The following is a 15,186-nucleotide window of genomic DNA, read 5'->3' as shown; positions in this document are numbered from 1 at the left end:
AAAATTGAAAAAGATTAAAAAATTGAAGGTTTCCATTAGCTTCTAACATTGTCTTTCTGCATTAGAATTTTAAAATGTCAAAAAATGACTTGACAATATTGTTAAATTTAACTCCCAAGCTTCTTTTATATATATTACATCACCATACATATTACATCACCACATTGTCCTGGCTGGCCTTGAATTTCTAGGCTCAAACAATTCTCCACAATTTACCAAGTAGTTGGGATCATAAAGAGCAAACCCCAGAATAAAGTAGCTGACTTTCATTCTTAATTTATACAAATTACTTCCATCTAGAACTTTTACATGGATTTTTTTTTCATTGTGTGTATATATTCCTTTAGAATCATGCCTCAAAACATTAGATATCACTTGATCACTGGTACAAAATGTCAGATTATTATAAGATTCATCTCAGCAACATTTTCAAATATAAATTAGATGAGCTTTAATTTTCTCTAAAGAGCTGGGATTATAGGAATGTGACAATACACCAAGCACAGCAACTCACTTCTTCCTCTGGTCACAAAAGGAGCAGGTGTGCTGACTGATCCAGTTTTCACTGCTTGCTGGAAGGAGACACCGTAATAGTGCCTGCATTTATTCAGGTCTCTATTACCTGAGCCCAAGCCCAGCGAAGCAAGTGTCATGTAACACACACACACACACATCCCCATTGAAGGTGGCCCTCTTAAGCTATATAGTTAGACTCTTTCTCCCTGGGAAAGACTGTTTCTCCCACTTTCAACATTTTAGTTGCTTTTAATTGTCTAGGTTTGAGGCCCCGTAGGATTTTCCTCTTTCATGTAAACACATCCATTGGTTTGATTTGTTTGTTTGTTGGTTGGTTGGTTTTAGGTTTTTGGTTTTATTGAAACTTCTGGAACTTGATCCCAGAGATCTGCATTTCTCTGCCTCAGGAGTGCTGGAGTTAAAGGGGTGTGTCACCTTATTTGCTCCTTGTTCTGTCAGCCATGGCAATGAGACTTCATGAGTCTAGAAACTGACGTTTCTAGGAGACACAATGTCATCGCAAAATTTCTCTGGCTCTTCCAATCTTTCCGATTCCTCTTCTGTGGTGACTCCTGAATCTTAGATGCAGTAGTTGTGTTGTAGTCTTGAGTGGATGTGTACTTATTTATTTGTTGTGCGTATGTGTGTGTGTGTGTGTAGATCAGAGGACAACTTGTAAGAATTGGTTCTCTCATTCTCTCATCTTTTTTTTTTTTTTTTTTTTTTTTTAAGAATGGAGCTCAAATTGTTGGCTTGGTGAAAATTGCCTTTACTTTCTGAGTCATCTCATCAGCCTAAATTCTACTTTTACAAGTATAGCTATATTAAAATTCTTGGTTGTTAACTTGATTTCATCTGGAATTAACTAAAACTCAAAAATGAAGGGCACACTTGTAAAGGGTTTTGCTTAATTAGAAATGGGAACATCTATTTCTTATCTGGATCTCTGAGGTAGGAAGAGACAGCTTTTATCTAAATATTTTAAGCTGCGTAAGCCCACCTTTAATCTGGATTACATTTTCTGTCAGAAGCCTATATAACAAGGACATGAAAGAAGGAAGCCTTTGCTCTTTTCCTGCTTGCTCTTAGCCCAATAGCAAGTCCATTCCTTCCCTGGCCTTAGTGCCTACTTCTTTGAGAGTCGGGTACATACTGTAGACCAGATAAAACAATCAGCCACATGGACTGAACAACTACTGGATTTAGCATTCACACCCGGTCACTGTTGGATTAGCTGGACCAAAGACTGTAAGTCATTTTAATAAATCCCCTTTCTATATATAGAGAGAATTATTCTATAAGTTCTGCTACTCCAGAGAACCCCAACAATATAGTTATTCAAACTGGGAATTCCATATAAATACTACAAAGACTTTTCAGATTTATTATTGGCTACTTAAGTCCTACACTCTATTTCTATTTTTTCTTCATTAAACTATTATTGTATTGTGTTTGACACACAAGCTAGATATCTGACGGAAGGGAACCTCAATTGTGAAGTTTCTCAATTATAAGGGAGTTTCTCAATTAGTGATCAATGTGGGAGGGTCCAGCCTATTGTGGGTAGTGCCATCCCTGTACTGGTGGTCCTGGGTTCTACAAGAAACAGACTGAGTAAGCCATGTGGAGCAAACCAGTAAGCAGCACTTCTTTATGTCCCCTGCATTAGCTCTTGCCTCTTGGTTCCTTCCCTGTTTTGAGTTTCTATCCTGACTTCCTTCAGTGATAAACAATTATATAGAAGTGTAAGCCAAATAAACCCTTTCCTCTTCAAGTTACTTTGGTCATTTCATGGTCTTTCATTGTAGCAATAGAAACCCTAACTACAACAATTATCATTTATTTATTTTGGATACAAGAGAAAGTGTGTTTTTTGTTTGCAGGAGTTCTGGAACATTGTACTCTGCGTCTAATATGGCCCTTGCTGTCTTACAAATACCATAGCTTTAGTTACCCACAGGAGACCCTCAATAAAAGTGTGCCCACTAACCTTCCCTTATGGAAGGGAGAGAGGGCTCATGAAGACCTGGAGATAGTACAGAAATGTCTCACAAGGTTGGTCCACAAGTAAATAGAAACAGGTAACAAGTGTTAAGGGAGTGTTGTGAGTATCCTCTGAACCTGACATCTTGGGCAATATGCTGTGTCAGCTTGCAATCGATCATCCCAGTTGGGTTTTTGAGGATTTACTCCCCCCCCCCCAACACACACACAAATGTGGGCACAGAGAGGCAATCAGAAAAGCAAAGTTAATTGCCCAGGGGAAATCCTCAACTACCACAATGGTGGACACATATTTAAGCCTCTATTTATTTCTCAGAGGTACTTGAAGAATATAGAATGATATCAATAGCAGACTCTTATATTGATTTTATTTTTCTTTTCTTTTTTAGACTCACTAATTCTGTTTTCTGGAAGCACTTCCCAAATAACTTGCCTATACTCACATCTTGTTCCAGGATGAAACAAAGCAAAAACTGTTTGTTTATTCAACAAACATTTAATACATGCCTATGATGGGTATGAAGATAAAAAACCAAGAAGATAAAATTTTTGTAGTCTCCTCTAAATGAATAGTATAAAGTTACTTTACGCAAAACCTCCATAATCAATATATATATATACATATATACATATATATGTGTATGTATATATACATATACACACATATAGGCATACATATAAAACAATATGTAGCAATATATTGTTAGAGATATTATGTTACATGACAGAACCTACTGATGCCTGAAGTTAAGGGATGATGATGTAGGCTGGGGAGATGCTTCAACATGTAAAACCTCTTTCCACTAAACCTGACAGTTTGATCCTGATCCTTGGACTCCTAGATGAACAGAGAGAACCAGCTCCCTAAGCTGACCTCTCGCCAGCACATGTGTGCATACACACACATAAAACAAAACATAAATAAATAAGTAAATGTAAAAATCATTTTAAAGAAAATATATGGAGCTGGGAGTTAGCCAGCTCCTCCTTGGGGGAGAGTTTCCTGGAAGATATATTGCTCAAGTTACTGGGTGAAGTATAGACCTCACATGTAGCTATTGTACAAATGCTTTCCCGGTGTCCTGTACAACTGCATCTGCCTGACTGTAGCAGGCATACTAGGACGTGATTTTAGGTGTTATATGGATGGACAAATGGACATTAAAATTTTTGTATTTATGAATGGCAATGTGTACTAGAATAAAAAATACAACACATTTGATTTCACAGACTATGATTTAGGACAGAGCTAACAATGTTAAATGGGCTCAAACTGGCTTTAAATAAAACTATTGAATGAATAATAATACTGGTTGAAGACTGGCAAAGACTGTAGTTATGGAGCTTAGGATATGCTGTTACAGCACCAGGGTTCTCTTAAACTTCCAGCCTTCCAGAAGTGGAACATTTCGTAACTGACTTATAAGCAAGGGTGATAAATGGTGCAATGAATGTAGACATCAAAATACCGGAGGAAATGAGGGACAATGGGAGAGATTCGCTTTTACTTTAAGAGCACTGGGAACGGAGTGGAGGTGAGGTAACCTGGATTAGGGATGGCTTCACTTATCAGAGTATTTTAGTAGGAAACATTCAGATAGTTTAATTCCCCTTCCCCCATTTGATCTAGAGGCTGAAAAAAATTCTAACATAAAGACAACGTAAAGCTTTCTACATTCCAGGCATATTGTTTTGTTTACTGGTTCATTTATTCTCATTTGTCCTTATTTTACAGCCGGGAGAACTGGAATATACAGAGGCTGAGCAACCTGTCCAAAATATTGATGCTAACTAAAGCAGCAAGGATTAAATTCAGGCGTCCTGGCTCTAGAGAACCCGTTCTTACCAATATGCCAGAATAAGTGGGTCGGGCACACAATGCTAAATAAAGCAGGTCATATGTGAGCGTTGAAGCGTGGAGCGATTTTTCATTGCAGGCAGAAGACCTGGTTTTGAGACCAGTTTCTCCAGCTTTAAGAAGGAGATACTACTGAAACTAGGAATTTGGTGTAGAGTGAGATAATAAATGTGAAAGTAAACTTCAAACTTCGTGGGTAACTTCACCTACTAGCGGTAAGGAAGGCGAACCTGTAAACTGAAATTTAAGAGGACGGCTCAAAGAGCAAGGATGAAGCTCCGCCCCCTACCAGCGGAAGGTGGGGCAGGCAGGCTTCTGCGCATGCGGCGGCCGCTGCCCGCGCCCACCTCTGACCCCAGCGGAGAGTAGCTGCTGTTTCTGAGAGGACGATTCGTAAGCCTGGGTCCGGCGCGGTTTCCCAATTCCTCGCCCTTCTGCCCGGCCCTTCGGTGCTCGAGCGACGCCTGGGGCGGGGTCGGTTCTGGGCCGCTTGCCTGGCTTTCTACAGAGGCTCCGGCTACTGGCCCCATAGGTGGCTGTCGAAAGTGCCGGCCGCGCGCCGGCGCCGGCAGCAGCCGGGTGGGAAGGCTCAAGATGGCGTGCCTGTTGGAGACCCCAATCCGCATGAGCGTCCTCTCGGTGAGTGACCCGCCCGGCGCCGGGCAACCCTAGTCCTGCCCACAGCATTACCCCGGCGCCGTGAGCCTCCCGAGCACCACCCCCTGCGGTGGCCTCAGGTGGGATGCACGAGACCCGGGCCGAGTCGGAGGCGTCTCCTCGAGAGCTCCCACCGGTGCGGGTTCCCAGGACGGCGGGGAGGTCCCGCTCCAGGCAGCCGGCCCATGGGCGCGGCTTGGGTTTGGCCGAGCTCTCTCCGGTCTTCCTTCCTGCGCTGTTGCTTCTCCGGACGGAGCTCGCTGCCTGCGAGGATTCAGGGCAGGCCTGGAACCTTGAGTCCACTTCGCTTTCCCGGGCTGTGGCTAGAAGAGGTGCGAACTCTTAAGCTGCCACAGCACCCAACTGCCAAACTAGGGCAGTGCATCTTCTGTCAAGTCCCTGCACCCGGACGCCTGCCAGGACCACTTGCTTCTTGGTTGTGGAGGTTTTCACTTCAGCTGCAACTCGTGCCATTGTGTGTGGTTATTTAAACCCCTTTGCTCTGCTCTGCTGTTAAGGTCCGGGCTCTGAGACTAGAGAAACTATATTTCTAATGTCGGGTGTTTGTGTTTTCTTTAAGGAGAGCAAAGCATTTTTGGAGGGACAAAGAGTGGGAATAAAAAAATAGGTTTCTCCAGTATTCCAAAGAAGGGAACATATGATATACCTAGAAGAAACACTATTTTTTCTTAAATAAAAAGAAACAACAATAAAAAGTCAAGAAGGTGACTTTCACCTTCCACTATATTGTCCTTAAATAAAAACAGGACCAGGAATGAAATGAACAAGAATGAGTGTTACTGGGAGATAACTCTGGGAGGTTTAACCATAGATTTTAACAGTTGGACTCCAGATAGAGCCTGCCAATGATTCATTTGTTGTTGGAAGTAAAGAAATAGGCAAGCAAAGAATGATCGGTTATCTTTTCGACCAGTGGAGACTTACTGAGATGGTAGTTGGATTACTAGATGACTTGTCAGATTCCCTACAGTTTTGCAACTTCAACCGGTTTCTTTTCCTCTACTCTGACCTCTCACACAAACACACTTATGTGTTAAAAGACACCAGGTACATCACTCCATTCAGAGTTAGAGCCATGTTGCTACCCCAAAAGACCGAAGTAACAATACAGTGCAAAATGTAATTTTGGGAGGTGGTCAACGAATTTAGCCCTGGATCCATCTTACTAAACTGTTGACTTAAACTGCAACTAGAGAAGTACCGTCTGTCCAATTATTGAACACATCAGCCCATTGTTTCACTTTATATTGTCCATGAATGTCTTGTGGGAGAACAGACCAATGACTTCTCTCATTGCATTAAAAGGAGAAAAGGATGTGTTGTAACTGTTCAGTTCCCTTCTGATTGTGTCATTTAGATTGCAGTTTTCCTATAGTTCACCTGAAAAGCTTTTGGTTGCTTGGTCTCCCCGCCCCCCAACACACGCATACATGCACTTAATTGATCCCAGCCCTTTGAGCATGCTTGGAAGATGCTGTTCCAAAATACTTCTCTGCCTTTACCTGTGGTTTCTTTACTTTTTGTATATTATCAGCTTATATAGTGTATATAGTTGAAAACTTCATTTGTCTCACACTCCCAGTAAATAATTGTGTTGTTTATTTACTCAAAACCTCCTTGAAGAATATTTTTCATTTTGAATTAGAATTTGCTTTCACGTTTGGGAGTATAAACTACCCCTAAAGTCTAGTTTTCTAATTCTTCCACCTTAGAGCCTTAAAAAGAGGCAGAGCTTTAGACACATAATTTAAAATGTCTGAACTTGGTAATCTTATCAGGTAAAAGGAAAGGTTCTAACTTTCAAACAGCTAAAGCACCACTTTTATATCAGTTATTAATTAGAAGTTATTGGAGGCTGAGGAAATGGCTCAGTAGGTAAATTGATTGCTTCACAAGCATGAGGACTTGAGTTAGGATCCCCAGTGCCTACATAAAAAGCCAGGCGTTGCAGTGCAAGTTTGTAATGTCGTCATTGGGAGGTAGGTCATGTTGGTTTAGTCTAGTAAGAACAGGAAGCTTCAGGTTCAGTGAGAGACAAGATCCTGATTCAATAAGGAAGATAGAAACTAGAAGATGCTAGACCTTGACCCTGACACATAGTTGGTTGAATCCCTCTAATAAGCTCCTTACTATGTACCAATAAAGTATAAAGCCCTGTATTGTGTACTTTAGCAGTACAAAGATACCAGAAATACTCTGAAGGAGCTCATAGTTCTGATGACACTATTGTATGATAGCTGTAAGTTGACTAATGGGAAGTCAAATTGTTTTAAATGATTTCCATCTGTAGTCCATTATACTTCCTTCCTAAGAGACCTTCTCAATTGCTTGCTTAACCTTAACTATGCAGATCACACATCTACATTATCATCTTGACTTTTCTGCCTACATCTAGTCTCAAATCTGTGTGGATGTCATCCATAGCATCTAACAAAGCATGTTCTTTTTCCTAAGAGGACTTACTCATGACTTCCCAGTTCAATACTGTCATTCTGTTAAAGTTCTCTGAGTCATCTTTAGTTCTTCTTTCACTCATACTTCTGTATAATAAGTTGTTAAGCTATTTTTTGTAAATACAAGGCTTTTAATAAATGCTTAATTGAACTGCTGGAGGAGGTGGACAAACTGGACTCTATGGCTGTTCCTGTTTAATTTTATCTCTTCCACATAGTTCCCATGTTCTTGAGACTTCTAAATTGTTTTGTATTGATTGTACTTTTTTGAAATAAGTTTAGGTTCCCTAGAAGTCGCAGAGAGGTCATGTGTATAATTAACTCAGGTTACATGCATTGATTACATTTTATATAGTTATAGAACCAAGAAATTGGTATAGTATGTGGAATTTTTGTATCATTTTTTTTAACCATTGCTGTTAAGATACAAAAGTATCCATCACTATGAGGATTTCTTTCATGCTTTGTCTTTAAAGGCACATTCCCAGCCCCATTCTTAATTTCCGGTGGCAATTATCTCTTTTCCCTTTCAATACTTTTGTAAGTTGTCTGCATTGTTACATGAATGGAAACATCCAGTATGTGACCCATTGGGAGTGGCTTTTGTCACTCACCATGCTTTTGAGAGCCTTCCGAATTATTGCATGCATCTATAGTTTGTTTCTTCTTTTTGCCACATAGAATTCTATGAATGGACGTTCCAGCATTTTTTTATAATCAGTCATCTATTGAACATTTTTGTTTTTACCTTTTGGCTATTATAACTTACTGTAAACAACCATTGACAAGTTCTTTATGTGGATATGACTGAAAGAAATGCCTAGAAGTGTAATTACTAAAACTATTTTTCTACATATGTAAAAGTATGTTTAGTTTGAAAAGAAGCTGTTGAACTTTTCTGGTTACCATTTTATATTCATTAGTAATGTAGGAGAAATTTAATTTCTCTTAGTCCCTGCCAACATTTTTGTTAGTTTTCATTTTATTTTTCCTAATAGCTGTGTACTGATACTTTATCATCCTCTTAATTTGTATTTTTTCTTTTTAAAAATATATTTTATACACACACACACACACACACACACACACACACACACACACACACTGTTGCTGTCTGTGGTTGCTGGGAATTGAACTCAGGACCTCTGGAAGAGCAGTCAGTGCTCCTAACTTAACTTAAGCCATCTCTCCACCCCATATTTATTTTCTTAACGAAGAGCAATGTTGAAATCTTTTCATGGAATACGGGGAAATGTTTGTGTCTTTTTTTTTTTTTTTTTTTTTTACTCACTCTAATTGGACTGCTTGCTTTTTGATTATTGAATTTATATGTTTACCAGGTGGGTATTTAAAGGATTTTATAAACCTTGGGGCTGGTACCTCTCTCCATAAAGAACTTTGGTCTCTACCTCATACCTTACACAAAAAGGAATTCGAGGAGGATCAGAGATTTTTTTGTTCAGTTCCTGACAGTTGTGTTCTATTGGCCTTGCCTGTTGCTGCTTGTGTTCTATTGGCCTTGCCTGTTGCTGCTTATTGATTTGCTCTCTTGTCTGGGCAGTTAGCAATAATTAGAAAACTGTGAAATTAAACCCAGCTGGCCTCTAAGCACAAAGTTGCCTGTGTTTGGTTTTAGTTTAAATATAAAAATGAAGTTTGTTCATCATGTTTTAGAAGTTTGAAGTTTGCTTACAAACACCAGTAAGGACAGGGTTTGTGGGGAGTGGTCCTAAAGCAGATGTGTCAATATGAACTTCTTTATCTTTAGTGGCAATGTGTGACATTTAGGGGAGGTGCTTATTTCATGGTCCAGGACATTTTGCAGTGTTTTAAAGGAAAGACTCTCACCCAAATTCAGATACTTGATGAAGAGTCAGAAATGTCTCAGTATAGGGTCTTCAGTTTTATCTGGAGAACTAGCCTTTTTGGATTGATTCTAGGATTCAGTCTCCCCTCCCCCAATTCAGGGTTGTGTGCTTGTGGTCTGTCACTAAACATTATCCTCTACACTTTGAGTTTTGATTTGATGGCTGTTTTCAAGTAAATATCATCTGTCAGGTTGATTTCTGGGTAAAGATAGAGTATTATTTGGGAAAACATAATTTCTGTTTCCTTCTAGAAACTGAAGAACAGCCTCATTTACTAAATCTTAGTGCTCTGATCCTCTGCGGCATTGCCCACCCCCTTCACAGTAAAAGTAACAGCGTCATGTTTGGGACTTGAATCTGAGGAATTTTAACTTTTATGTCCAGAGTGTCAGTGAGTTCTCCCACAAAATGAACTTTGGCCACTGTGTAGATAAAGGTATAATGTACTTGGAGTGCAAATCTAGGTTAACTGGGCAGTCAAGCTGGAAAAATACTTGAGGGTCTCAGCACAGACAGAAGTGGAAAAACAGATCAGCGATGGCTCATTAGTTACAGGCTACCGTGTGGGTTACAGGCAGGTGATCCGGAGAGAAAATAGCAAAAGCTCTTACCAACTGTTAGTGAGACAGTGGAGTGTAAATTAGCACCATGGAGAGCTCCACAGCAAGGCCGGTACTGCCTCTGAGAAAGGGAAGGAAGTCAGAGTCAGCAGGCAGCTGGCCTGTGCAGTTGTTAAAGACTATACCCAAAGTCCTGAAGCCCCTGCACTATTTTAGTCCTGAATAATTTATTGCATGGTGCAAGGCAGCATCTACTTGTGTCAAAGTAGCTCACTTCTTTTTAATTCCAAGATTGAGAAATAGGCATTTGCTGTATTTTAGAGGATTTCCTTGGCTATTTTTTATCATTTGAGGCATGTGAATAATGTCAGCCAACCAAGAAAGTATTTCTATCACTGCAATACTCACAGCCCTTTTATTCCGTTTCTGCTTGTTAGCGATAATCTTTGGACTGCCACATTATATTGTTTTGTACCATAGGTCTCTTTAACTTACTTGCTCTGTCTGGAGCATCTCATAGTGCCTACACTGAAGAGTAAATGTATTACTTTTTAAAATAAGGCAAAGGAGCATTCATGGTCAAATAGACCTATACCGTTCTTTGTGACTTGTACTATACTCGAAAGGATATATATCCTAGTGTTTGATTTAGGAAGTGTGAATGTTACATTGCTCTTAGTTCTTACAAAGCTGTTGTTGGCAGTATGTACCAGGGTCATGAAAATACTAAGTTAGACACTCACTACAAATAATGCACTATGTTCCTTGTATCCCCTTTACTCTAACAGTACACTAGAGTAAAGTTTTCTATTTTGAAAAGGTTTTGTTGTACATGAATATAAAGCAAGGAGATATTTTTTGGACAAAAAGCAGACAGTCTTTAATTCATCCTTGTCATCTTTTATTGGGAACAACTGAGAACCATGTATTAACTTTCCCACTGTGGTATGATGAATGTTCAATTCAGTTCTACAAATTCCTACATTTTAAAACACTAATGAGTGGGTTCTTCAGGGAAAAGGTACCGGTGACTAAGACTGACTATGTGAGTTGAATCCTTGGGACTGACTTCTGCAAGTTGTCTTTTGATCTCACACATTTACTGTTTCATGGGATATGTATACCCCCCTCCATGTGTGGATTTAAAGCAGATCATATTTTAGGGGTCTCATTTTCAGAGTATGGTGCATTACAGATGGGGCCCAACTCAACTGTCAAATGTCATTTTAGAAACTGTCTCTTACTTGAGGTTTTACGGAAGTGGGGTTTTGATTAATCTGGAAAGGAAGGATGTTATGAAACATTAGAAATAACGAAGAATAATCCTATGAGGAAAACACTAAGTCTAAAAACAACTGCAAATATATAATATGAAGCGTCTAAAAGAAATATTATGAATCTGGTTGGGTCCTAACAGAGCCAGAAAAAGCATAAAACAAGACACAAGACCTTGCATTTAAGTAGTGTAGGGTATTCACACACACACACACACACACACACACACACACACACATACTTCTTTTGTAAGCAAGTTGGAATTTTGAAATAAATAGTGAGGACAAGATTATTGTCTGCACATGAAAGGTCTGTCTTTGTTAATAATGTTTCCCTCTTCCCCCCTTTTTAGGGAATTATGGGGTATTATTTCAGAAGAGTCTAAATTTTTTTCTCTCAAAATTAGGGAAGACTTATTTAGCATGTAGTTTTGTCTCATAGTGGAATTAACTCTTGGGCAGAGAAATACTTATTTTTCCATAAATCTTCAAGTGTCACTGAGGGAATGTTAGAGTTTTCTGTCTTTTATGTTCTTAGAAGAATACAGCTCATACCTGGAGGGAAGCATGCAACTGAAATTGAAGCATAGTTTAGTAAAGTGAGACGGTCAGTATTGGTTTCCAGTATTCTTGAGTATGGGATTTCTGGTTTCTCTAGGGACGAACATAAGTATCCAGAGCTTTAAAATGAGTAATAGAGACTATTCAACTGGACTGAGTAGAATTTACTTATTTGATATTTTAAAATATTGACATAATGACAAAAGGAAGTTAGTTTTTGTTGTTTTTCTCAGATGGTTTTGGAGACACTGGAAACCCAGTTTTCCATTTTCTACTGTCTTGAGGGATCAGTACATTTCTGAGGCTTCCTTTTGAACTGGGTGGGTCATCATAAGCCACTGCAGTCAGTTGTTCCCAGCCTAACTAAACTCACTGTCTTGTAATGGTAGGTATTTACAAACTAATGCTTTCTGTCTGTTGCAAAATGAAAATGTTAACTGTACTTATGTCTAACTTATTTAAAGTTAGTATAATACTCCTGCCATATTAATAGGAAAATAAAGCCAAATTATGTAAATGTGTAAATATGCAGGTGTATTTACATAAACAAATTAATAATATGCTTCCAAATGTGCATATTGGACACTCATGTAACAGGCACACTATAGAGTAATAAAGACTTTAAGGTTACTTAAATGGAATCAAAAGTGATTTTTATGTAGCCTTTTCAGTGTCTGAACTTTTGGGAAAGGTTCAAACAAGACAAAGTATAACCATTATTTATAAAAGAGTTGCACTCTTAGAAAATTGATCGTACATTAAAATAATATAAAATATATTTTAGGTTTATGTGTGGGATGGAATTTGATTCTGAGGTCAGATAATTAAGACTTCCTTGTTCTTGCTTTATCTTGGTTCAAGGATAGTGTGTAGTTGTGTGATGTGGGTGGTGAGCCTGCCATCTCATGGCATACACTATTCTTAGTCCTTGACCACTAGATGTGTGATTTTCACAGACTTATAAAATACAGGCGTAGCCCTGTCTCTTTTCTAAAACTACTGTTGTAAATCTTGTGGGTCTTTTGTTTGTTTGTTTGCTTGGGGTTTTGTTTGGTTGGTTTTTTGCAGGAGTTCTTATTGTATCCTGGTTTGGGTTTTGATTTTTAAACAGTCCCAGTATGTAGCTCTGGTTGGCCTAGAGTCCACTGTGTAGTCCAGTGTGGCCTTAAGATCACAGAAATCCTCCTGTTGCTGTTCCCAAGTTCTGGCATTAAAGATCTGCCACCACACCCAGCTTCTGTTGGTTTTTGTATTGATAGTGCTACATTACACTTGTATTTTACTAGCTTGTGCTGAGACTACACTGAAGGTAGGAGAGCCTGCTTTATCTTACTCTCTGCAGCATCTAGCACAATACCTGGGAAATTAATGAGAGGAATGAATTTTAACTTACAGTAGGTTTAAAATCAAAATCTCTGCAGAGTTTGCATAACTGGTTTTTAGTTTTAATTTTTGTATCTTTCTACAAACTTGACTTACTGTGATGTTATAAATATTGTAAACAATTCAAAGTTCCTTGTTTTAATTACTTGTTATTAAAATTTGCTTAGCTGTCATTGACTTAAACTTTCATTTCTTATGGGATTGGAATTTCACAATGGAGAGCTATAGAGATGGCTGAATGGTGAAAGAACATTGGCTGCTTTTCCAGAGGTCCTAGGTTCAATTCTCAGCACCCACATGGTGGCTCACAGCTGTATGTAACTCCAGTTCCAGAGAATCTGACACTCTCAAGCAGGTATACATTCGAGCAAAACACCAATATGCATAAAATAAAGATAAATATTTAAGAATTCCACAGTAGAGCCGTTAAAAAATACTTTATATTTCCAAAGATCCATATGAATTAGATCAGAAGTTCAATAAAATAATTGTTTGTTGTAAGCTGAGACATACTAAATTATGTATTTATTTTTTGCCAGGTATGTAGGGTGCCCTGAAACTTAGCTGCTGTTACTTGAGGGCAGTTGTCCTTGTTTGAAAAGTTTAGCTTTAACCATGAATATGAGCAGCTGCAGAGCATTAGCAGACTTATCTAAGTAGTAGTTCTGTTTCTTTGCATACTGCACACAAGAAAATAGAATTCAGGCTGGCAAGATGGCTTAGCAGTTAAGAGCACTGATTGCTCTTCCAGAGGTTCTGAGTTCAAATCCCAGCAACCACATGGTGGCTCACAATCATCTGTAATGGGATCCAGTGCCCTCTTCTGGTGTGTCTGAAGACATCTCAGTGTACTCATATACATAAAACAAATAAATTAAAAATATTTACTAAAAAATTGCCATAATTTAGCTGTTTAAAAACAGTGTTGGGGGCTGGAGAGATGGCTTAGTGGTTAAGAGCACTGACTGCTTTTCCAGAGGTCATCCTGAGTTCAATTCCCAGTAACCACATGGTAGCTTACAAACATTTGTACCCTCTGCTGGTGTGTCTGAAGACGGCTACAGTGTACTTACATACATAAAATAAATAAATAATTCTTAAAAACAACAGCAGCCACAACAAAAACAATGTTGGCAGTCTCACTGTTTCTGAAAGCTGGGAAACAGGCTAACCAGAACAGGCTCTAATTTTACCTCTTAGATCACCCATGAGCAGGTGAAGTCAGCTGGGACTATACTTCTGGCACAAGTCTCTCATGAAGTTGCAGTCAGCTTCAGTAAGTGCCTTAGTCTCATCCGAAGGCTGATTTTTAGGAAGAACTTGGATCTCAACTCATTTCTGAGGTTGTTGGCAGGACTGAGTTATGGGACATGTAGGCCTTTCAATAGGATAGCTCATAGTCACACTTAGCTTCAGATCAAAAGGAAGGAGACTGACAAGAGAACCTTCTCGAATGGCATTCCATCTTGCCTGCTACATCTTACTTATCAGACTGAGGTTTCTAGTCCAGTGCTCACTTGGGAGAAAGACATGGCTATCAGTAGGTGGAGATCACTGGAAACCATTCAGGTTACATTGCAGACAGTAACCCCAATGAAAAGAAAATTGCACAACATAATAGTCTCTACATCAGAGCACAACTTGAGACTTGTCTTTTTGTTTTCCTGAAATACAAAACTTGCTTTGAAATTTTCCCTCTTCTCTCTGTACCTGTTTGGTGCACAGGATTTATTTGATAATTAATTCCTTAACATTGCTCTAATTTGCACATTTGATATCTGCAACTTTCTGGCTGTAAAGAGTTTATTTTTACATAATTTTAGAGAAGTACTATTCAACAAAAATATAATATACTTTAATAAATATTTCTGATAGCTTTGTTGAAGCTTTGAATATGTAGTATGAATTCACAGCCAGGTTTTGAGGGCATGTCTGTTTTAAGTACCTTGTCAAAAGGCACAGACTTTGTAGTTCTGACCCAAGTTCACTTTGCTGTCTTTCATGATTACATTCTGTACTCTGAGTTTAGCT

At 38.9% G+C, this 15,186-nt stretch overlaps 1 protein-coding gene across 4 annotated transcripts in view; it reads left to right on the top strand.

Annotated features, from left to right (window-relative positions):
- The first annotated feature begins 4,798 nt into the window (after positions 1–4,798).
- The window catches only part of ARMC8 (armadillo repeat containing 8), an 82,001-nt gene continuing 71,613 nt past the window's right edge, over positions 4,799–15,186 (top strand). For 2 of the 4 annotated variants that reach the window (XM_080933926.1, XM_080933928.1), the window contains exon 1: positions 4,799–5,017. In XM_080933926.1, coding sequence (XP_080790052.1) covers positions 4,973–5,017 — 45 coding nt within the window. In that variant the 5' untranslated portion in view covers positions 4,799–4,972. The remainder of the gene's footprint in view (positions 5,018–15,186) is intronic. The other 2 variants (XM_080933927.1, XM_080933925.1) reach the window with 1 other exon arrangement.

This window comes from Micromys minutus, assembly GCF_963924665.1.
Source record: "Micromys minutus genome assembly, chromosome: 21".
NCBI classification, from domain to species: Eukaryota; Metazoa; Chordata; class Mammalia; order Rodentia; family Muridae; genus Micromys; species Micromys minutus.
Note: the sequence above shows the minus strand (reverse complement) of the source record. Positions and strands in the feature narration are given on the sequence as shown.